Source organism: Mytilus edulis, chromosome 7, assembly GCF_963676685.1.
Source record: "Mytilus edulis chromosome 7, xbMytEdul2.2, whole genome shotgun sequence".
Lineage (NCBI taxonomy): Eukaryota > Metazoa > Mollusca > Bivalvia > Mytilida > Mytilidae > Mytilus > Mytilus edulis.
Genome location: NC_092350.1, coordinates 18973989 through 18997952, shown reverse-complemented (window position 1 = coordinate 18997952; position 23964 = coordinate 18973989). Strand labels below are relative to the sequence as shown.

The following is a 23964-nucleotide window of genomic DNA, read 5'->3' as shown; positions in this document are numbered from 1 at the left end:
TCTCCCTTAGATAATTAACATTGTTTGCTCATACACATTTCAAAAGGCAAAAAAGAGAATTAAGGGTAAACCAAGCTGTCGTTTAATTGTTTTTAAATTGAATTCAAAACTTTTATATCAAATCAATTTATGTTTTAAAGTTTTACGACAAATAAGACAGCAAGTGCCTTGCAGACGAAAATCCCGCCAACGCCCAAACCTTTCCTGTTTAAACAATTATGATTGGTGAATTGCATAATTTGATCAAAATTGTAATCCAATCAAAAATAAGTTTACAAAACCTTTCCTTTTCCACCATATTCCCTCGTGTTCCAAGACCGACAAAGGTATGAAGAAGAACGAATTCCTAATTCTAGAACAAAGATATAAAAAATCGAACCTTATAAACTAGTTATCGATTCCATAATTGTTTATTTAAAAATTATCATAGTTCAAAAGTCGATACTTATTCGACGTAAAATGAGGACTTCAACAGAACACTCGTGCTCTTTTCCCGTAAAATTTTTGTGGGATGCGTAATGTCTCCCCTAGTGCAGAGTTGTTTGTTACTGGCAATCAATCAATATGTGTGTATTTTGTCTGAAATTAGATTTGTCATTTTAAGTCATGTTGATTAAAATATATTACTCCGTAAAGTACTCCAAATTATGACTATTAGTAATTTATAATTATTAAATTAAAGGCCCTAAAATAAAAAAAAAATGAAGAAAACTATCATTTGGCAACTCCACAGATTCTGTATCTGTATAAGTACTGTGTGGATACCAATACTGGCTTTAACACAACGATAGAGAGCGCACTGGATTTATTGAGGTGTGGAAGAGCAGTTTTGAAGCACTTCAATGCTCTATAGTCGGACTTGAGCAACAGAAGTCTTTCAACCCTCAGATAACAGTATTGTTGACTCCCAATCTGGCAAGCGAGTTGATTGAATTGTCCAATTTACATTAGCCGACTATAAAATTTACTGAGAAACTTTATGCAAATTGGTGGACAATAATTGTGAATTCAGTTGTGTATAAAGGGAAGGACAAACTTGATAAGAACTTGGTGCCAAAATAACTGAAATAAAAATAGGATAGGTACTCTGCCCTGTTTTTTTTTTCCAGCCGCCTCTCATGAATATGTCTGCCAAATGTCAAAGGTCTGACAGTCACCAATGAAATAGACTCGGGTCCGCCAAATCATATATCAATTTCGGGTGTTTTCACCATCTCTGTTATGTTACTTGTTATTGTATTATAATATGCCTGTTCATAAATCAATAGAAATGAAAACTGCCTGGTACTGTGTACTCTGAAGTATGGTCAAAGGGACTATTCCCGGTAAGCCCTTGAAAATGTAACATGACTGATTAAAGAAGCAATCATGACAATAAGTGCATATATCAACTGCCTTCCAGAAAAGCAATGTTTACCATGAATATCATTAAACAACACATGTACAGTACATTTAAAAACAAAAACAACACAATAAGCTTAATTAATTGATTTTTGTTTTTGTTTGGACAAACGAAAAAAATCTGTTCAGTCAGAAAAAATCTACAACAACATTGTCTGACATTTGGTCAGATAGAAACAAAAAATGTTTGGCACAGACTGATGTATGACCGAATAACCTGCATATGACAATCCTCCACATATCACATATCTAGTATGATAAAGTAATTAATCAAAAGAAAGTACTATTAAATTTGTTAAATTGTAGGGCGTAACCAGTCATGGCTGATCCAGAAAGGTATGTTTGATAAATTTATCTTTATGAAACGTTGAAATCTATTTCTGGTTAATTCTGTTAAATCCATCAGTACCTTGAATTGGCATCAATATATACAAAAAGTTCTGCGTTTTTCAGTTCGTTGATAACGATTTATTAAAAAATGAAATTTAAGGAGATAAAATTATGCCTTGATATTATAGCTCAAATGGATTTTTTACAAAAAATATTTTAAAGTCATCTCAAAGAATAAAAAATAGAGGTAGTAGAAAAACCTCATAATTCAATGTCAAAAATCTAGACAAAACAATTCCACAAAGACTACATTGAAAATTGAGAAAAAACTACCCCCACTGAAAATTGGGCGTGGTCTTGATTACTAAAAATTAGAATATTTAAAATAAATTATTCGATACTTACATGATTTGTCAACACGAAATACTCCTCCTACATGATGAAATGGTTACAAGATTATTCCAAGAATCTATTTTACCAACATCCCTGAAAAAATCTACACAAGTACACGCTCGATCACAAAAGAAATGAAAAAATATTTGTAGAAACATATTACATAATGAAGCTGTGTAATTTTAGATGCAGAATAATTTCACAAACTTACTGTCTAGTTATATTTCAAAACAAAAGTAAAGATAAGTGTCATAGCTAGTAGCTGTGCAACCCTCTTTTATAAAAGAAATTGTTATTTTTAATTAAAAAAATGTGTGGTATGTCACTATGATTGCCAATGAGACAACTCCTCTTGAGAGACCAAATGACACAGAAATTAACAACTATAACGTGAAGGTACTCAAATTGCACCTATTTTGACAGTTTTTTTAACTACGTTTTTTTATGATCAAGAAAATAAAAATCCATTTTGTGTTTATGTTGTAGCCGCATTCTTCTTTATTGTAAAGGTACACCAATTTGATTTTCAATCCATATGAAATCATAGAAAAATTGGTCTGAACTGACCTCCAAATCATCAATGATTCTGGAATGAGGAGTACCCAAATTGCATCTATGCTTAAAATCGCATCGTCAAAAGTTGAATAACAGCTTTTGTTTAATTTCTTCAAATATTTTGAACAATTGGATATTTGTCCATGCTTACGCTTCATTTTTTTCGAAATTGATACTTGTAACATATTGTATTTGCTTATTTTAAAAAGATGACGTCGCATGGCGACGTTTCCGTACATGTTGATTTTTCAGTAAACACTTCATCTGTTGATAAATACTGTGAACGTTTTGTAAATATATCTAAATATTTTTACCTATGTTGAAAGTTGTGCATAGTTTCAAATCATAAAAATACAAATTGTTAAGCCTCTAGAAAATCTTGTAAGGTTATTGCTGCTTTTTTTGCTAAATAGGTGCAATTTGGGTACCTTGACATTAGGTCACTGTACAGCCTTCAACAATGAACACATCACACATTCAGCTTTAAAAGGCCCCGAAATGACAAATGTAAAACAGTTCAAACGAGAAAACTAATGGCCTAATTTATGTACAAAAAAATGAACAAAAAATAAATATGTAACAAAGCAATAAATGACAACCAATGGATTTAGTGTAAAGACGTCATAAACAGTCAGAAAAACATGACCTTGTGAAATGCAAACAAATTATATTTACATCAGACCTAAGCATTTCTTTTTCTCAACACATTGTGTTGCACACTTTAATGAGATATTCAAATGCTACATGTACATCACAATGTAAATCATTTTAATATCTGTAACTGTTACAGCAACCCAACAACTGTTGAAGAAACTGACCCTGATGTAGAGGAAGTAGATGAGGAGGAGGAAGGTAATTAAGAGGAATGAATGTGTAGTATGGCTTCACTTTCTCAGCCTTCATATATCCAATATGAAAAGAATATACATAAGAATATCTGACTTAAATTTATTTGATGAAATCATTGTTTTTTGCAATGCATTAATACTTTTAAGCATATTTTCAGCATTTTATTGAAAAATCCTATGCAAATTTTAAAAGTATAAAAAAAAATCAATTGAGGAAAGGATTACAGGCATGTCGAAATTGATAAGATAAGAGAATGAATATCCCAAGAAGTTCTGATTGCTTGAGAAAATGCTAGTTAAGAAAAAAAATTAACATCTGCAGCAGAAAACCTTTTTCATTTGCATTACATTGTTCCTAAATATGCATTTGATTTGCCACTGAATGAATGTTAGACATCTTTCCACCCATCACTGCAGTACATGAATTGAAAAACTTGTATACTGTACAGTGAAACTTCTCTAAACCGGTCCCTCTTAATACCGGTTCTCCCTTCATACCGGCCAAAACCGCAAGTCCCGGCCGGCGTGTATGTAAATAAACGGTCAGGTAACCTTATAAAACCGGCCACCCCTTTAAACCGGATACCGGCCGTTATTTGTGTATTTGTGTAATCAAAATCAATAAAATATCACCTCATAAAACCGGCCTTCTCATTTGTAATTTGTAATCATTAGTCCATATATAATACTGTTATATAAACAAACAAGTTAATCCGGTCAATTAGACACCTGCATGGCCACTGAGTAGTGTTCACCTGTCAATGTCAAATCAATACCCGGTTGAAAGATTTTGATCTTCACCCACGCTAATCAATGATGAAAGTTAATTATCATTAAATGTTTAGCTTTGCTACTTTATTTGATCATTTAAAAAAAAAATTTAGACAAATTATAAAAATTAATCACTCACTTTGACTTTTGCAATTAAATCGTAATTCGTTATCGTCGGGATAAATTTATTAATCCTTTTTAGTTTATTTAAAGGGTTTGTTACTATTTTGAGGTGTGATGATTTAATGTGTATGCACTGCTTATGGAGTATTATATCATCATCGTATGGTACCGATGACTGGAGCTTTCAATTTTCAATCATATGATATATTGATATTAAAATTGTTTTGTTATATAGTTGCATTTTATTTGTTATTCCTGCAAAATAAAAAATAATAAAGATACAAATGATGTTTTAATATTTATTTCATAATCAATTTAGAATACAAAGCTAAATTTACACAACAAAACAAACTTTATGATTGAGGTACAATACATGGCAAAAAAAACAAATGCACACATATTAAAGGGAAGTAACTCTTATATTGAAGGGAAGTAACTCTTGTTAATTTCAAATTCATTAAACCGGCCACCCCTGAAAACCGGCCGAATCCCGTGGTCCGACGGGCGGCCGGTTTTGAGAAGTTTCACTGTATATGTAAATCTTCAATCTTAGAAAGATACTCTCTTCAAAGATAATGGTATTGTAATTTAAGTTCTTTGACTTATTGATTGAGTTTTGCATTACATCTCTGGAATTTTATTTAGTTTTCCAAAATTGTTTATTGGCTTGAACTGATGTAACTTTTGAGTAGCATGTGAATTGATAAATGATGTTTTATTTTCTCTAGAAGATGATGTTCCACCCAATCAAACAGCTCTAGGGCTGACCAGTCAGCTAATGCAGAATCCACAGGTTCTTGCAGCACTTCAGTCCAGAATGGATGGAATAGTTGGTACACCTTCTGGATATATTCAGAGGTATAATTCTTCTCACAATCCAAACTTTGACATGAAAATTAATATGAATTTTGCAATGTTCTCTGGCTTAAAAGAGTTGTTGCGAAATCTTTTCCCTTTGTGGTCCTTAAAGAAAATCTGCTGGTTCCACTATTATTTCTAATGCAAAATACTAAAATTATGTCAGTCCTTTGTAAAATTTTGGTGGTCAAATCCTTAAAATCTGTTGCCTTTTCAATAGATTTGCATAGTATGTCAATATTTTTGAAAGAAATGTTATTTTCAAATGATAAATGCAGATATGATTTCAATATACATGATATTGTTTTAAAACCTTGTAATTTTGATACTTTAAAATTGCAGTATCTACTCTAGATTTTAAAATTTAAACAACAGATGTTCACTTTGGAGTAAAACCTGAAAAGGGGTACAGAGAACAGGCACAAATTATTGTAGCAAGGTGACAGTCTTCACGATGAACTGTTAAATCTACAGGCCCAGAGCTCAATTTTTGAAAATTTTTAGTTAGATTCTGTTGGCCTGTAGATATGATTTTTACAGCAATTTTACAAGCCTGGGCTGCCAGGGCTGCCACTCAGCGTGAAGACTGAGGTGATTATTGATTAGGCAATAAGTCAAATTGTTATGTTTCTTTATTCAAGTTGGGAAATAGTAAGTCATTAATGTCTTGTCTCAAGATCAAGAGACTTAATTCTTTGCTTATTTATTTCTTAATAATTATTTAATTTCTTTCAGTTTACCAAAGTCGGTCAAGAGAAGGATAAAAGCTCTGAAAAAACTACAATTTGACTCTTCCAAGATTGAAGGTGATTTCTACAAAGAAGTCCATGAATTGGAATGTAAATATGCTACCAAGTATATACCACTTTTCGAGAAGGTAAATTTAGCTTCATACTTGTCTTCATTTACAGGATTTAATGTTTTATTCACAAATGGTGTATATTTAGTATAAATTTGATGCCAAAATATTTGAAACCAAGTTAACTTTCTTTGTATTTTTATTAAATTAGTTTGTTAAATTTTATATTAAAACTGAATAAAAAAGACCAGTTTCTGAGCAAAAACAAGTCCCTTTGAGTTTCATACATAGACACTGGTGTGAACTAGCCTGATTCTTGAAGCTGTTAAAAGTGTATATATATACAGGGCTCACACTACTTCAGAATTATAGGGAGAAGTGACTTCTCTTTTTCAAAATGATACGGAGAAGTGGTGAGATTTGAAAGAGAAGTGCTCATTCGCGCGGTGCGCTACAATGTTTGCATTTTACAATAGTATAAAGGGCCATATGTAAATAATGTTCTTTTTATGTTGTTCAATTCATATGAGTAAAAAATTACAATTAAAGTAATTTGAAATTAAAAGTTGTTTAAGTTTTACTAAGGTTCTTGTGAGAAACTACCAACTAAATATCTAGCACTAAAAAAAAAATTATTTTAAAAAATGTAAAGAAATTATAATATATCAATTACAATTTAATTAACAATTATCTTGTGTATGAAATTCAGTGTTTCTTATAAAAAAATACAAAAGTTATTAAGCTGGGCCATAATATATTGATATTAGTAGAATAGTCTCAGAGTTAAGCAACTTTAATCAATAGTTTGAAACAATCCATAAAAAATATAGGGAATTATATACACCAATCAATTAGATGTAACCAAAAGTCTCTTAATGCGTGTGGAATGCGTAATTTTTCCCTTTGGGATCAATATTCTTGTCAGCTGTTCCATCTGTGCGTCCGTAGTAATTATTGTAAAAGTACGGATTTCGGTCATAGCTGGTCCGGTTCAGATCCGTAGTTTAGAAATCGGTCAATGGCGGACGAATGCAAGAAAATTTACAAAAATAAACGATGTTTGACAAGTTATTTGGAAAGGAAAATGACGGTTTTAATGCAATAAATGGATTAAACATTTACTGGAGGCAACTTTTATCACGTTTAAATGAAGTAACAAACTTATTTTGCCGCCGAAATTTAGGTTGATGTACGTTTTCGAGTAACAAGCACCGGAAATGCACGAAGTGATAAAAAGTTGTATTTTTATCAAATAACCTGCTACACACTGCGAAGACAATGCTTCAACCTCTTTTCTAAAGATAATGAATCGTTTATGTCTGAATTATCAGTAAAAAATTGATGTTTCATCAACTTGGTAAAAATTGAAAATGTCCGATGACGGAAGCGACTGAAAGCGACTATCGTCAAGAACAGGGCGACTTGTTTTTGCTCTTGGGGTTCGGGGAAAGCGAAGTGACGGTCGGGAAGGCGACTTCTTTGCCCAAGTCGCCTGGTAGTGTGAGCCCTGTATATAAGGATTGTTCAATAATTATATGGAAGTGAGATACTTTTCATACCCCAACAAACCATAAAAATAAATTTTCATTTTATACTTGTAACTCTTCCAAAATTAGAAAGGAAAATGGTAAGACCCAGAAATAATTGATTTGAGTGCCTTACGTTCCTCCTACTACCACATCCCCAAATAAAAGTGAATTTTGAAAATAAGAATAAAAATCAAAAAAGTCTTTAAAGGAATATGGCATTTGTTATTTCAGAGATCTAAAGTTGTAACTGGGGGAGTAGAACCAACAGATGATGACTGTGATTGGCCAAGTGATGAAGAGAAAGAAGATGAAAAGGTGGCTCAACTTTCGGTAAAGATATCTTTACCATTGTTGTTTATGTAGTTTCTTTATCTATTTATTATTCTGTATGTATGTTCAAGTAAATTTCTTGTCTGATTATGTGTATCTCTTTGTGTAGTGTACTTGTACATGTATAACACTTTATTTCAATCATTAACAATATGATATAATGAGCCTTTTCAGTTGTGTATCAACTTTAGAACAAAATTTAAGAAAATTCACTGCTGAAAATCATGTAAACAGAACAAATACAAAATCTGGTGAATTGCATTGATGAAATGTCGAACATATTATATTAAAATGTTTTAGGTTATGTTTAACCAAGGCCAGTACTCTGCTCGTTCCTGACCTGGTTACTCATCTTGCTAGGTTGGGGGAACTAGCTGGTAGTTTTCATTTGAATACATGTCAACATAACACAGATTCAAAGTTCAATATACAATGTATAATATTTATTAAATCAGCATTCAGTATAGTATATCAATCACAATAATCACATAAGTTCATGAGACATATTAAAACAGCATGTCTAATATCAAATCCAGTACAATTGTCTAAATCTAAGTCACACAAGTGTAAACTACCAGTGTCAAAAATACAAGTGACCCAACTACATAGTCAACTAATATATATTGTTTTTCATTATTCAATTTACATCACATTAATACTCAATATCTAATTTACATAATAATGCTAGTTGATCTATTTTCTCAAATATCAAGCCTTTGTGACCTAACCTAAATTAACTTAAAAAGTAAGAAATCCCTTTTGTATATACATGTATAACACTTTTCTGATCCTTAATTCTCTATGGTCATTTAGTCCTCAGGGGATCACATAATAATTTGCTTTACACTTATCTAAAATTGTGAAGATTTATGTTAACTATTTATCGAGTAAATTATTTCTTAAGCTAGTACTAAATATCTTAACTAATACTGAATTATAACAATTATTTGTATTCCACATTTGAACATTCTTGCATCTAAAATATACTGGTTTATATATATATGACAATGCTACGGTCAGCAATTATCAATTTTAATTGAGTAATCATTTAACCTTCATGCCCAACAAGTTAAGCAAAATTCATGTTGAATACATTATAGCAGAACCTATATTTAAGACTTCATTGTATCTACGTCTACAATTTTGTTAATTCAGTAATGGATTCTAAAGACAAATTTTTCTTTATTACATCAGTAAACATACAAATGTAGTTTTGCAATAAAATAAACCTCTTGTTATAGGATGAAGTAAAGAACAAAGCTAAAATAGGAGATGCAGAGAAGGCCGATTCTGAAGATAAAGAGAAAAAAGAAGATAGTGAGTACTGTTAATAAAAAATAACTGGAAGATTCTATGATATAAATGTAGATTGATGGTCAATTTCTCTTGGAATCATTTACACTCTAAATTCTAAATTGTCCGTCGGCAGAGGAGTAGCTCAAGAAAGGGTTCACTTTTGTAGTCCTCCACATCACACTTTATTATTTTTCTACTAGAAATAAGTTGATTACATACCAGTTTAGATTTTGATCTCAGTGATTTTTATAGTTTTCATTACCAAAACATGTAATCTTGTGTTATATTGGACTTAAATCATTTTGTAGTCTGAAAAAAATGAATTTCTGAATATATTAAACAATTCTTGGTGTGTTTTCTTAGATGAGGAAAATTCAAATGAAAAACCCAAAACAGGTAGTATAACTGAGCATAAATTAGCTTATATATTTGTTTTGATCAATCAAGCTATAAGGAGATCCTTCATTTGACTTCATTAGATTTTCTGTCGCTTACTTCATGCAGGAAAGTGTAGTTTTAGTTTAGTCATTGAATTGCCAAATTACATCCCTAAGGCCTCTATCATCATTAATTTGTGGCTTGCTTTAGGTTTTATATTATGATGCATGCATTCATTGAATATAGTTTACAGCCGATTGCATTGAGTGTGTAGGCAAACGTAATATATTTTCGGTTACCGTATCTTGCTTGCTAGCTGAACCGTGAAGTCATTATTAGGTAAGGTATACTACCTTCATTTAAAAGTAGCATAGTCCTACAGGAAGATAGATTGGTAATCTGTTGGACTATCCTACTCTTAAAGGAGGGTAGTTTACCTAACCTACTAATGACTTCATGGTTCAGCTAGCAATCAAGCTAACGAAAGATACTACCTTTGCCTACACACTCATTGCAATCGGCTGGAATATAGATTTTAGATTTTAATTTTTCAAGTTTTTCGACGAAGTTGTTGTATTTTGACATGGAAGTTGGTCTGATTAACAGTCAAGTCTTAATTTCGAAGGTCAATTGTACATTTATACAAACAATGTCATAAGATTACAAGCTTGTGTCAAAATCTAAGGGATGTTTTATTTGTATAAACTGTCCTGCGCACAATAAGATTTTACAGATCAATTGAAATTAAGATCATTATGTTCAATGAAAAAAATGTAAAAATTTTACATAATTTGAAAATGGCATTAGTAAATGTATAACAATGAATTTATCTATCGTCATACATATTTTGTTTTTAAGATGAAGGAGCTGACGTCAAAGGCATTCCTAGCTTCTGGTTAACAGTTTTCAAAAATGTAGATATGTTATCTGAAATGATTCAGGTAAGGCCACTCAAAATTTATTTATAGTTCTTCAGACTCCGCCAAGCAGAGGCAAAATAATTTTTTTCTTGCAAGATACATTAGTGTCCCATGTACATTTGAACAGTCTTATTGAACTTTTAGTTTTGGACAAGTAGCCCTGGATTAGTGATGTAATTTTCACTTGCCGTAACAAACAAGCAATCGTAACTTCCTCTTTTTTTCGCTATAGCCTTGGGGCATTAAGTTTGACCCTTCTGTATCTCCCAGAATTGGTTTCTATTCTCCAGATTATGTTTGCATAAACCAAATCCTATGATACTTATACACAATGCTTATTGCCACAAAACACAGATCAAGTTTGAATTTTAGTGGTGTTACTTTTGCCTTTCTAGAGTTATGCTCCTTTTCTCTAACCTAAGTTTGCATCAAACATATACACAAAGCTTGTTCCCACAAACTCAGATTAAGTACGAATTTGGTAGCATTACTTTACTGATTTTGAGTGATGTCACTTTATCACGCCATATGCCAGCTTGGGCTTCATCTGTATCCCATGGACAATTTCACCATTTATTTACATTTGTTTTCTCAATGCATGAAATATTTGTAATTAATCAAATAAATATGTTGTAACAGTCAAATTGAGATCCAATTAACTTAAATCTAATTTTGACATGCACCAATATATATTAATTATCTGAACTACATATTCTTTTATGACAGTAGGCACAATATGTACATCACTTAATACAGTTTTACTTAAAATACATTATATTTCCTTTATTTTAGGATCATGATGAGCCTATACTCAACCATCTACAAGATGTAAAAGTTAAATTTTTAAGCGGGGAAGAAATGGTAAGTGTTTTCAAGTAATCAATATCTTAGGTGTTTCTAAAAGAGTTGTTATTATACGATTTATTGATTTCAGTCCTATAGAAATCGTACAATACCTCTAACAATTTGAATTAATGAGAATTTTAAAACATGGTTCCTCAATGAAATAAACAGAATAGTTATTGAAAATGTGGTCATTATCATGATACATGGACTGCCCTTAAGACAGTCATTATTGCTGTCTTAGTCAATACCACTGTCCTGTAGGCAGTCCACATTTCAACAACTATTATGTTTATTTCATTGAGGAACCAATTCAAATTGTTTTCGAGTTATTGTACAATTTCTTTAAGCCACTGCCATTCAATTATTTGCAATTAATTAGTATATGAATACAAAAAAAAGTTTTCAATTACTTTTATGTAAATATATGCTCATCACATCTTTGTTATTGTGGATGAATTTCAAATTATTCCTTAAGCTTACGCTTTCCCTATAAAGGCTTATGGTTCAATGTGCTTAAGGTGGTAGAAAGGACTCTAAACCTGCAAATCATTGTATAAGCCAAAGGGATAAAACACTAAATCACTAAGGAAGTATTACAGCCGATTGCATTGAGTGTGTACATAAGGCGATATCTTTGGCTAGCAAGCGAACCAAAGATATTACCTTTGCCTACACACTCAATGGAATCGGCAGTAAATATACTGAAGTGTGTACACTCATACTGTTATATTAATTTCTATGGTTTGTACTTTTAATAGCAGGTAATGTTATACATTAGGGCTATTCCAGAAAAAAAATGTATGGGGGGGTTGGAAGGCAGTTTTTGTCAGCACCCGCCACCCAGACAATTGTAATTGAGAATTAAAGTGTGAAAAGTTGCTCTGATACCCATCACCCATGTATTATTAATATAATGTGCCTTCCAACCCCCCAACCCCATACATTTTTTTCTGGAATAGCCCTTAGACAAAAGACCAAAAAAATGTGTGTGCATAAGGTTTTCTCCTTTAGAAAATAGTGCAAGTCAGAAGAATATTAAAAAAAAAGTCCAGTATTTTAATTTGGGCCTTGTACCAAACATGTGCACTTTTACCTCCCACATCATCCACTTAATTTTTGTAATAACTAAACCTATTAGAAGAATTACATTGAACACATTTGAAAAGATGTCTTACACCACACAATATTTATATCATTGTATGTAATTTATCATTGCAGGGTTTTACATTAGAATTCCAGTTTGAATCAAACAAATTTTTTAATAACACATTATTGACAAAAACATACACAATGAGATCAGAACCAGATGAAGCGGATCCATTTTCATTTGAAGGTCCAGAAATAATTAAATGTAAAGGGTAGGTAGAATAGTACTTTTACTTTATAATGGGATAAGAAAAATTTGTCAAAATGATCTTATTTTAGGTTGAAATTTATAAAAGCAATTAAAATATATTCTTTATACATAGAAATAAAAAGCTTTTCACATCTTTAATTTATTGTAATGAACAGATCTCAAGGTGAAATTTATTTTTACTTGCATTGGCTTTATTAAAATTATGTACACTAATTTGTACTTGAATGTTGCAAATGGATGTATAGAAGAAAAAATATGCAAAGATATATACATTAAGTTTTATTGTGAAACTGTTTTCCTGTTGTAGGATAAGTGTTTCTATTAAAATTGAGGATGGAAATGGGGAATGTGTCAAAGAGACAACAACCCAACCATAGAACAGACATTTTCAAATTTTCAAATTTTCTTTTCAGATGTGAAATAGATTGGGTTAAAGGACAAAATGTAACAGTAAAAACAGTAAAAAAGAAACAAAAACATAAAGGACGAGGGACAACTAGGACAATAACTAAAACCGTACAAAATGATTCATTTTTCAATTTCTTTAGTCCGCCACAAGGTAAGAGTTTTAACCATTTATGTACTGACTGATCTATCAAATACTTTATTAGTATTAATTATCTTTTCTAGCAGTGTTTTAAATGTTTTTATGGCCCACCTAGGGCGTCCGTTTCTTCCGTCTGTCTTGCTTGAGGTGAAAGTTTTTGATGAAGTTGAAGTTCACTCAAATTGAAACTTTGTACACATGTTTCCTATAAATTGATCTGTCTAATTATAATGCCAAAATTTGACCACAATTTCATGGTCCACTGAACATTGAAAATGATAGTGTGAGTGGCACCCATGTACTATGGATGCATTCTTGTTATGATGATCTTCCAAGGTCATTTTTAACAATACCCAATATTCCAAATATTATTTGGCATGAAACTTCAGAATTCCCCAAATGTATGAATAATACTTCTGAGTAATCATGGTAATTTGACAACATGGTTTTCATGAATCTTAACTTTATATATCACATACAGATATACAATTGCATCTGGCGTATAATTCTTTGTATAATTATTCAGCAAAGGTTGGTTGTTAAGTTCAAATTAATGAAGAATACACTATCTGCAAGGTCATGGTCAAAAACTGTTAAACTTTACATCAATAGTTAAAATTTTAACAACCGTGTATTTCAGTTTACTAATGCTTTAAATAGAAAATATTAATACCATAAAATGATAACATTACATAACTGTATTTTATTTCCGTATAAAATGCAATATCCATGATGGTAGGTACTCTACATGATAACAGTTGACATTGCTTAGAAAAAAACAGGCAAAAAGCTTATTATTTTAACTTGTTATCTCATGGTTGAAGCTTGAAAAGTAACAAAGAATAGTATTCTTCTGTTAATAATTTACATAGGGTTGTAAAAAGTAGTAAAATCACAAAAATACTGAACTTGGAGGAAAATAAATTTGGAAAGTCCATAATCACATGGCAAAATCAAATAACAAAACACATAAAAAATGAATGGACAAGAACTGTCATATTCCTGACTTGGTACAAATGTTGAAAATGGTGGATTAAACCTGGTTTTATAGTGCTAACCCTGTCACTTTGATGACAGTCTCATCAAATTCTGTTATATTTACAATGATGCGCGAACTAAACAGACACAATAAATTAAAATAGTCAAAATATGGGTACATCAGTCATCATCGTGTAACAATTTTAAAAGGGACAATTTAATAGAACACAAAAACATCTATCTACAAACACATTCATTGATTTGCGTGTCTTGACGTCAGAAAATTTTATACGTCACATATATTTGTCGTTCAATGTACATACAAACAATTTTAAAATTTCACATAGGCAATGTTAGCATACAGGGTTAAAAAATCAAAAGTAGGTAAGAATAAAAAAGTGTTTAACATGCACAATTTTTTTAAGGGAAGCAATTCCCCATTTGATGTAAAATGAACTTTGTTTATAAAGAATTAAGTACTATTGCCATATATTTTTCATTTTTTTTTTTTAGTTCCTGAAGATGAATCTGAAATGGTAAGTTGAATGATATAGTTATGTATTAACATATAATCTAAAAAAATCTTTTTGAAAAAAAGTACTCTCACACTTCAGGTTGTAAATATAGTCTTGTATTTCGACAGATTCATGTAATCAGGTCCATATTGTTATACTTCTATCAAACAGACGAAACATTAAAACATGATTAATTTTGTGAATGATTGCAGACACTGCATACAATTAGATTAAACTAAAAATCATACAAAAAATAAAAATCAGTTTTGGGCACTCAATTGAGGAGGGGGGATGCAAGACTGAAGTAATAATTCAGAAACTATCAATATAACTAGACAAATACGACTAAAAAATAACACTTTTTAAATGTGATTTTAACACACACTTAATTTCCACATATCCTTACATACAAATATAGCACCAGGTCAAGTGAGCAAAGAAAAATTTGATCATAAAGTTGTTATTCTATTCTGTATGTACATTTCAATGAATGTGTAATTTACAATAGTTGATTGTTATTCAGTACTTGGAAATCTTTTTTTCTTTATTGAATATGCAGGATGAAGATTTAGAAGCATTATTAGCAGCTGATTTTGAAATAGGACATTTTATAAGAGAGAGAATAGTGCCTAGAGCTGTATTATATTTTACTGGAGAGGCTTTAGAAAATGATGATGATGTAAGTTTGTATAATATAATTCAGTAAAATGGATAATCATGGGGTTGTTAACCCAGGGACAGTGCCATTGAAACACGCATGGCACCCAAATATGTAAACTTTTAAAATCCACATCACTATGATTCTAAATTTCCTATATTTCCTAGTGCATAGACTCCACTATTTGTTTGACAACCAGTTGTGTTCCATGAAATGGAGTCAGCATTAAGAGTTCTAGAGACCTGTGCCCTCTAAATGTATTGCAATATAAGATAATGTGCCCTTGAAATTTCTTCAGTACTGGACCATCACTTCAAAAAGTTGAATTTTTAAGAAAGAACTTACTTACATCATGCAATTCCACTCCAGACAAGTGTAATGCAAATTATGTGTTTTGTTATCCTAGGGTTTTTTATGCCCCACCTACTATAGAGGGGCATTATGTTTTCTGGTCTGTGCCTCTGTTCATCCCGCTTTAGGTTAAAGTTTTTGGTCAAGGTAGTTTTTGATGCAGTTGAAGTCCAATCAACTTGAAACTTAGTACACATGTTCCCTATGATATGATCTTTCTAATTTTAATGCCAAATTAAAGTATTGACCCCAATTTCATGGTCCACTGAACATGTAAAATGATAGTGCGAGTGGGGCATCCGTGTACTATAGACACATTCTTGTTGTGTTGTTATTTTGAATTTCCTATATTAATAATTTCATTGCCAAACTTTTGGCTTCCAGCGCACCTGGTTGATGAAGGTAAGTCCTGAGAAGCGCTTTGCACAAGTTATTTACTAATCTGCCATATTTTGATATTTACATTATTTTTATTTATGTCTGTCTTTTTGTCATTATCCCATATCCATTATTTTTAATAGTAAAGAATGATAGCATAGTATAGAAGACATGAAACTCATAACAGTCATCAAGTCAACGTACCTGGCTTTGTACTGAGCTTATACTTAAGTTGAAACGTGAACATGGGTCAATGTAGAAGTGTTATTCTGTAACTAAGTTGACCAGTTTTGTAGAGGTAAAAACATCCACAAGCCATTGGATAAATGCAATGACATCAACTCATTTCATAATTCTCAGATAACCTCTTGCTTTGAGTCGAGCTTCTTTCTGTGAATTAACAGCAATCTCTTACCTTGAGTTGAGCTCCATTCTGTAAATAGAGCAATCCCTTGCTGCTTTGTGTTGAGCTTCTTTCCATGAATAGAGTGGTCTGGTTATGACATAAAAGAACATTTGGCTTGTACTTGTAATCTAGAATGATATCTTGTAAGGTATCCAAAAGGTAAAATTGATTTCTCCTATTCTAGTCCCTTCCAAATTTTTAATAAAAATTTAAATTCTCAAGTTACCATTCAAAATATTTTTAAGATAATAGTTATATGCTGTTAGATAACCTTGCAAAAAAGCATTCTCACGCTCAACAAGAGCTGCATCTTTAGATTTATCCTTCAAAAGAGAGAGAAAAAAGGTTGAATCCATGCCATCAAACGAAAGTCTCTTTTCACTTCAGCTACATCACTGAAAATTTTTCATTGTGTTTGGACAGTTTTTGATTGCGATATATATAGCCTATGTTGATTTTTTTTTGGCTTCATCCAAATGACACCCACCCATATCTCTGAAACTTGTTATTTGTAAATAGAGCATGAGTGTTTCTGATGAGGATGGACATTCTACTTTCAGTATGCTGGTCTAGTTTTGCTATTTATAGCTTTTTGAGCTGATGCATGCTGTGGGTTTCTTAATGTGAACACCTCTTCTGATTTTAGGTGTGCATGGCTTTCTTTGTGATATTTGAGGGATTCCAATTTAAATGATATACAACCTTCTAGTGTGCCATTATTTTCTTGTAAACAGCTGCTTACCAGTCTATCTGTTTGTCCAACAAATATTTTCAGCTGCTTTTCTAGGGAATTTCATCTTTTGTCTGTTACTTGACAATGAGGAGTTGTAAAGTATGAGCATTTTTTGGTACAATCTGACTACTACTTTGATTTTGCAGATACCTGAAATACTTTAATAATATGTAAATCTTTCTTGGTAAAAAATGTATTACACATTTCCCATGAACACTTAAACAGAAAGTCTATATTTGTTCAGCAGCTTGACCATGATCAGTTATAACGTGGGATCACTTTTAGGTTTTGTATGATACTTGTGTCTTGTCTGCCCTGTTCATTACTACAGGTTTTCAAAAACAACCTTTTCCTTTGTTCTCTTTTTTTCCATCAATTGTTTACTTCTGTTTGACTTGATAATGAGATTGTACTTGGTCAACAGGTCATGGTACAGGTGGTGTTCTTATTTCAAACTTACCAGTTTCATCTAATATAAGAAAATGACCCAAATGTTGAGGAGGATGTATTTTTTATTGCTACAAAAAAAAACACGCTTAAATATAAACACAATAAAAGATCGCAGGTAATTGCTATTGCATGCCTTTACCAACATGGGAAGTATTTGTTAAAATTATAATTGAGTATAAAACAAAAAGACTAATATTTTTCAAGAATTCAATGGTAGATAGTGATTATTGTGTGGAGCTTTTCAAAAATGCTGAATTGTGATTGATAATATCTTAGGATTAACAAAATCTAAAATTTAATAATACATGTAATTTGAAAAAATTGGGAATATTATGAACAAAACAAGATATTGAAAAAGTATATTATTTTTATTTCAGTTTGATGAAGAAGAAGAGGAGGTAAGAGTTACTGATATGTTCACGGTTCTCACTAAGGAGTGATGTAGGCACGTTAAAGGACTCGCCATTTGGTCATGGGACTCAAAGACTTGCTTTATTGAGAACCCTGCAAAATTTTTTTACAATACCAATATGTCGATTGAATTATTTAAAACAAAACAGAAAAAGCAAATACATTTTAAAAACAAAACCTAACAACATCTTCTTTTTACATTGCCACATGTTACAAGTGATAGGGGTATGTTTATATTCCCTTTTATATATAATTCTTCTTCAAGAAATATGTATTATTTAAAAACATTTCATTTTTGTCGAGGGTAGGGATTTTAATAAAAGAGCATCCATCTTACATAACTTCCTTGAAAATTCGTATAAAATTGTTTATATATTTACAGGGTGAAGAGGAAGGTGAATATGATGAGGATGCAGACCCAGACTATAATCCTCAGGTAAAAAATACATCATTGTGTCGTTTATACACACTTGTTTGTTTCAATTGCTTCTCGCCCAAACAGCCTTGGAGACATCATTATCCATTTCTTCTCAGTTGTGAGAAATGAAGAACTTTTTGATACATTTTTCCGTTTTAAAGGTTCTTTCAAAGATGTAGTACCTTTTTAATTAATTTAGGTAACATTTTTATACCACACCTTAGTGGGTGACCTACAGTTGCTGGGGGCATTATGTGTGTCAATTACTCCGTCTTGTATTAAGTTAGGGCCTAAGTAAACTACTATATCACTAGCCTTTCAACACTGAGGTTGTCAGTTAGAGTCCCACACCTAGCAGGTGCAATAGACTCCAATTTTAATTGATTATAATTTTGAGGTTAGTACTGAAGGTATTGGTTTGCTCTAGGGACTCCTGCTTCCTTTTATGGAAACTGACCACCACAAGAAAAACTACTATGTTGTCGCATCAACTGGAAACGTAGTCAATAAGGATACATGTTAATGCAATCTGGGCATGGTTCCCTGTTTTTCAAAATGTATTGTCATTTTGAGGGTTTCAGATGTCATTCCTTAATCAGCTTTTCCTATTGGAGATAGTTTGAATATTATTTAGGTTAGAAATAATATTTGGTGATTCTATGAACTTCAGCAAATTAGAAAGGACTAGATATTTGCCTGTAGTTGAAATTGGTTTTATGAAAACTGATCTTTTACATTCATTATCATGTAAATATATCAAAATATCATTCAGCATCTTGTCTGTTCAAGCTTAAGTTATATTTTATTATATGTCTGACTGAAAGGGGTAACTTTATATATATGGGAAAAAATCTTGTTTCCATCACTGTTTGTTATTCCTTTTTAACTTTTTATCTTTTAAATGTGTTAATAATATAAGTATCTTCTTTTAGGATGCAGCTTAAAAGAAAATAAAAATAATTGGTAATTGTTTTGTTGGTTTTGTATTATTTTCATGCAAGAAATTGTGAACAGGCAAAAGGATGACATTTTTTTTTCCAAAAAAGGGGGTTTGAAATTGCTAGCTCCATAGGTCTGCAAGCCAGGTAATCCATAAAGGTCACTGCAGAATTTAGATGTCTCACAAGTAATGCAGACTTCTTATATTTAATTTTTGCAGATGTCATATCTTTAGGAAAAAGGATACTGTGTAGAATCTTTGTGAATTTTTGGGATTTTTTAGTTGACATAAAGTAATGATTGTTTAGTGTTTACTAAGTAGTGGAAAGTTAGCAAGTTGATGAATTGATGTTTCCAGAACAATGGATACCTTTTGCAATTAATGTATTTTCTTTTCTCCTTCTTAAAGTGATTAATGAAGGTAAAAATTAATGAGGGTGACAGTGAATCTGTTGCTGCCTTTTTATCAGCATCTCCTTAGCTATTGAATGGGCTGCATCAAAAAACCTTTTTAATGATGAATTTTCAGTACTTAATAGCTTTAAAGATTATGCTCCTCCTATGTATTTTAATTCTAATGATAGTTTGTGTCTTGTAGCTAATAAACCAGGACTTTGTCATTGAGTTCTTTCTATAATTGGAGTAGCATTCCTACGTTAAAATTTCTTCTTTACTGTTTAATATATTTTTTGTAAAAACCGTAAATAATCATTATTTTTTATTCTTCAAGATAAATAATAACACCACGAAGACTACATGTTTTTAACTAAGTAGAGTGCTATACCATATCCACAACTGATGATAAACTAATAAAACTTTAAACAATTTCATCACCTAATGGCGCTGAAGCTAGTTTATATTTAGTGTTTCCCTTGTCAAAACATGACTGTTTAAGCTGTACTTTTATTTATTCCAATCTGAGAGAATTCTTCTGCTTGTTCACAACGTCTAAGTATTGATAAAGAGCGTGTTATCCTTTTCAGTCAGTCAGTGTTTATACTGTGTTGCTTTTTCTGTTGTTTTTGCATGAACTGTAATTTTGGGGATAAAATTGTATTAAATGCAATCAATACCGTTATACTATTGGCTTTAATATCTATATCTTCTTGCCTTTGATAATTTAAAACAAAATAAGGAGATGGAGTATGGTTGCCAATGAGAACTATTTAAGTTGAAATGAAATGGATGTAGGTAAATACAGGCTACCGTACGGCATTCAACAATGAGAAAAAGCCATACATTATAGTCAGCTTTAATAGGCCCAGGCATGAAAAAACATTTCAGTGAGGTGAAATTCTTAAGATCATATTCAGCAATTGCCATACAATTTATTAATTAAATGTTATACTCAGATATTCAAGTTACATAATGATTTATATTTGAAAAAACCCTACTTTATTTATAATTACATTACTTGTGATTGGTGTATGAATCTTTCAAGGGATGGCACTTCATTTGGGTACCTTAATTAACAGTTATCAGCATATTATAAGAACATGTACAGCGTTGGTAGTCTGTTAAGTTATTTTAGTAAGTTCCTGGTTTAAGCATGATTTCAAGTCTGCATGATTTTACATATTTTTGTTGAATGAATCATGCATCTTTTATTTCAAAGAAAATGATATGAAATGGAGAGGGTTCAGTTGGGTTGGTTTTTTTGTGACATTTGGCTTTGTGCATGACTTGTAAATGTTTCATACTTGATGCCTTGTCAGGTACTTGATATAAGTTTTGTTTGTATTGTCCAATGTATTCAATGAACCAAGAGATAGCAAGTTTTTACAACCACAGAATGTTTTACATGGTTTATGACCACCTGGTTTGAACAGAATCTTTATTAACTCTGTTTTTACATATAAACTGTCCACATTTCTGAATTTTTTATTTTTTTTACTGCATAATTAGTTCATTCCATAATGCACATCTCCTCTAGAATCATAAATTTTTATGGTTAGATTACTTAAAAAGTCCAATATTCTAAATATGAAGGATTGAAAGACTGTAAATTCAGAAATTATTGCGTGCATTTATTATTGCGATTTTGTCTTTTTAGACCAAAATACAATTTTATTTTTTTGCAATATTAAGAAATATTCTGTTTGATTTAAAGAAAAAATTTCAAAATTCAAGTTTTAATTATTGCGATGATAATTCTGTCGCATTTTTCACAATAATGAAAACATCACAATAATTTCTGCATTTACAGTAGTGTTAAAAAGTGATTCTTTGATTGTTTGAAATCTGACATTATAAAAAATATTTGTATATGGTATATGATATCAAAGTCAAGACCGACAAATTCAATACCATGGCCAAAAAAGAAAAACAACCAACAGTACACAATTAGCTCAAAACAATATAAAAAAAACAAAGACCGAGTAACACGAACTCACAAATAAACAAAAGTGATCTCAGGTGCTCAAGTGGTTGTAATTCATTCAGCTTTCATGAAGCAATTGTTTATATTGAATGCATTTTTATTTTCTTATACATATCCTGTAGCAATTGTTTACATTCATTGCATTTCTATTTTCAGACTGCCGGAGGTAAACCAGAAGAGTGCAAACAACAATGAAAAAGACATTAGAACAAACTTTTATCACCTCATGTCAGTCATTTGTCAAATTTTTATTATTTTTGTTTAAACTTTTGACATTAACCATATTCATCTTTGTTTACAAGACAAAGTATGCATCAGATCCGGTCATGTATAGTAATTAATGCATAATACGCTGATGAAGTGCATTAGCTTTGGATGCTTTTAACCTTGTTTAGGAGGAAATTTATGCATCTCAGAAATATTAGAGCAAATTAATTTATCAATAAATTAAGATTTGTGTGGTATTTCAAAATTGTTAAAACCACATAATTTAGTACTGTACAAATAAAATGTTTGCTTTCATGTAGAAATATTTTAGATACACAGGGTTCATTTTTACCACTTGTTAAATGAAGTAGCAATGATATTGTAGCCAATAAATTAAAAATTTATGTTATTTGAGACCATTCTACCAAATGTTAATTTTACCAAATTACCAGATTACCTTGGACCTGAACTGGATTGGTTTACTGCTGCTCTTAACAAGTGGAATATTTGAACACTGAATTAACTTACAAACCATATTTCTGTGGCAAAAGAAAGAACTAACACTAAACTATTCGCAGCTAAAAGTTGCTATGCATGGCCAACAGATGTATTCTTAGCATATTTCCATCAATATACAAAGTAACTGTTCCAAACAACTTAAATGGGCCAGGGATACATTATCATGGCTGTACCATTTGTTTGTTTTTGTTTTTTGAAGAATTTGCTTTATTTTGTTGCTTGTTTGAAAGCTTCATTATTTGCTTTTAAAACTAGCTGTAAATCAAATGTTTCGTCATAAGATACAAGAAGGGAATATTTTTGTACATGTGTGATCGAACATCAGATAAATGCATTTAGTTTTGATATGGTATGTTTCAATGCTTTAATATAGAAGTACAAAATATGTTCAAGATCTACAATTCAAAAAGAACCATGAATGATTAATATTAGTTGCTGTGCTTTTATCTTAAAATAATAAGGATAGATTTACAAGTATGGTTGTTTCACAATCCTGTTCATACAGCAGCATACAATTTGAGTTCTAAATCGTCAAAAATAAATTTTGTTCAAACAGATTTTTTAACCGTATTGTTTATTTTGGAGTGAATTTTTACTCCGGTAATTAAAATGTTGACCTTACTATTATTTCTGGAAAACAGAAGAAATGAAGGAGTTTGGGCTTATTGTAATTTATTTTTTAAGCTTTATTCAACTCCAACAAACATAATGTGGTTTATATTCTTGCCATGACATTCTGAAGGCTGTACAAAGATGATTCTTAGATTCAAACAAATGTTTCAATTCAAACCTGTTACATTGATATAAACGATTGATCACTCGGATAAGTTAAAAATGAAATATATAACGATAGCTACTATACAGGAAGGGGGCTTTGGTCTAATAGAATAGTATCTGGGCTGTCACTAGAATTAATCATAAATGTTAATGTTTCATTATGTCTGATAGATTTTAAAGACTGTTTTATTATTCAGGATTACCAGTTTTGTTTTGTTTATCTTATATTGATTGTTATGTACTGAAGGCATTTAAACCAACTTTGAATCTCTTAAAGACTGGCCATTTTGTTATAAGAATGAGATGTATTTTGATGATGAAGGAAAGTGGAGAAAAAGTTACAATGATTTTTTGAAGTGATTGAAGCAGAATAATTTGACAAATGATACAGAAAGAAATTTTATTTATTTTCCCTACACTTTTATTTGATTTCTTACAAACAGGTTAATAACAAGGTTGTGTAAATTCCCACTACAATGCAGTATCTGAAAACCAGAAATTAAATGAATTAATACCTATAGAACCAATAAAATATTGTGTAAATGTATGACATTTGTTATGTC

The 23964-nt window shown here is 31.1% G+C and overlaps 1 protein-coding gene across 10 annotated transcripts; it reads left to right on the top strand.

Moving 5' to 3' along the window:
* Positions 1–231: 231 nt before the first annotated feature.
* On the top strand, positions 232–23181 carry LOC139480932 (nucleosome assembly protein 1-like 1-B). 10 transcript variants are annotated; one of them, XM_071263905.1, is made up of 19 exons: positions 232–326; positions 1708–1737; positions 3470–3531; positions 5150–5279; positions 6015–6156; positions 7839–7937; positions 9179–9254; positions 9597–9629; positions 10470–10552; positions 11324–11392; positions 12596–12735; positions 13148–13293; positions 14773–14795; positions 15334–15453; positions 16168–16185; positions 18128–18148; positions 18544–18597; positions 19512–19542; positions 22055–22177. In XM_071263905.1, exons 2-18 carry the CDS (start codon positions 1721–1723, stop codon positions 19521–19523), a joined length of 1245 nt encoding a protein of 414 aa, XP_071120006.1. In that variant the 5' UTR covers positions 232–326; positions 1708–1720; the 3' UTR covers positions 19524–19542; positions 22055–22177. The 10 variants fall into 10 exon arrangements, with proteins under 10 accessions (XP_071120006.1, XP_071120004.1, XP_071120008.1 ...); XM_071263903.1 differs by lacking the exon at positions 19512–19542 and having other exon boundaries at positions 7839–7922; positions 22055–23181; XM_071263907.1 differs by lacking the exon at positions 16168–16185.
* The last annotated feature ends 783 nt before the right edge of the window (positions 23182–23964 follow it).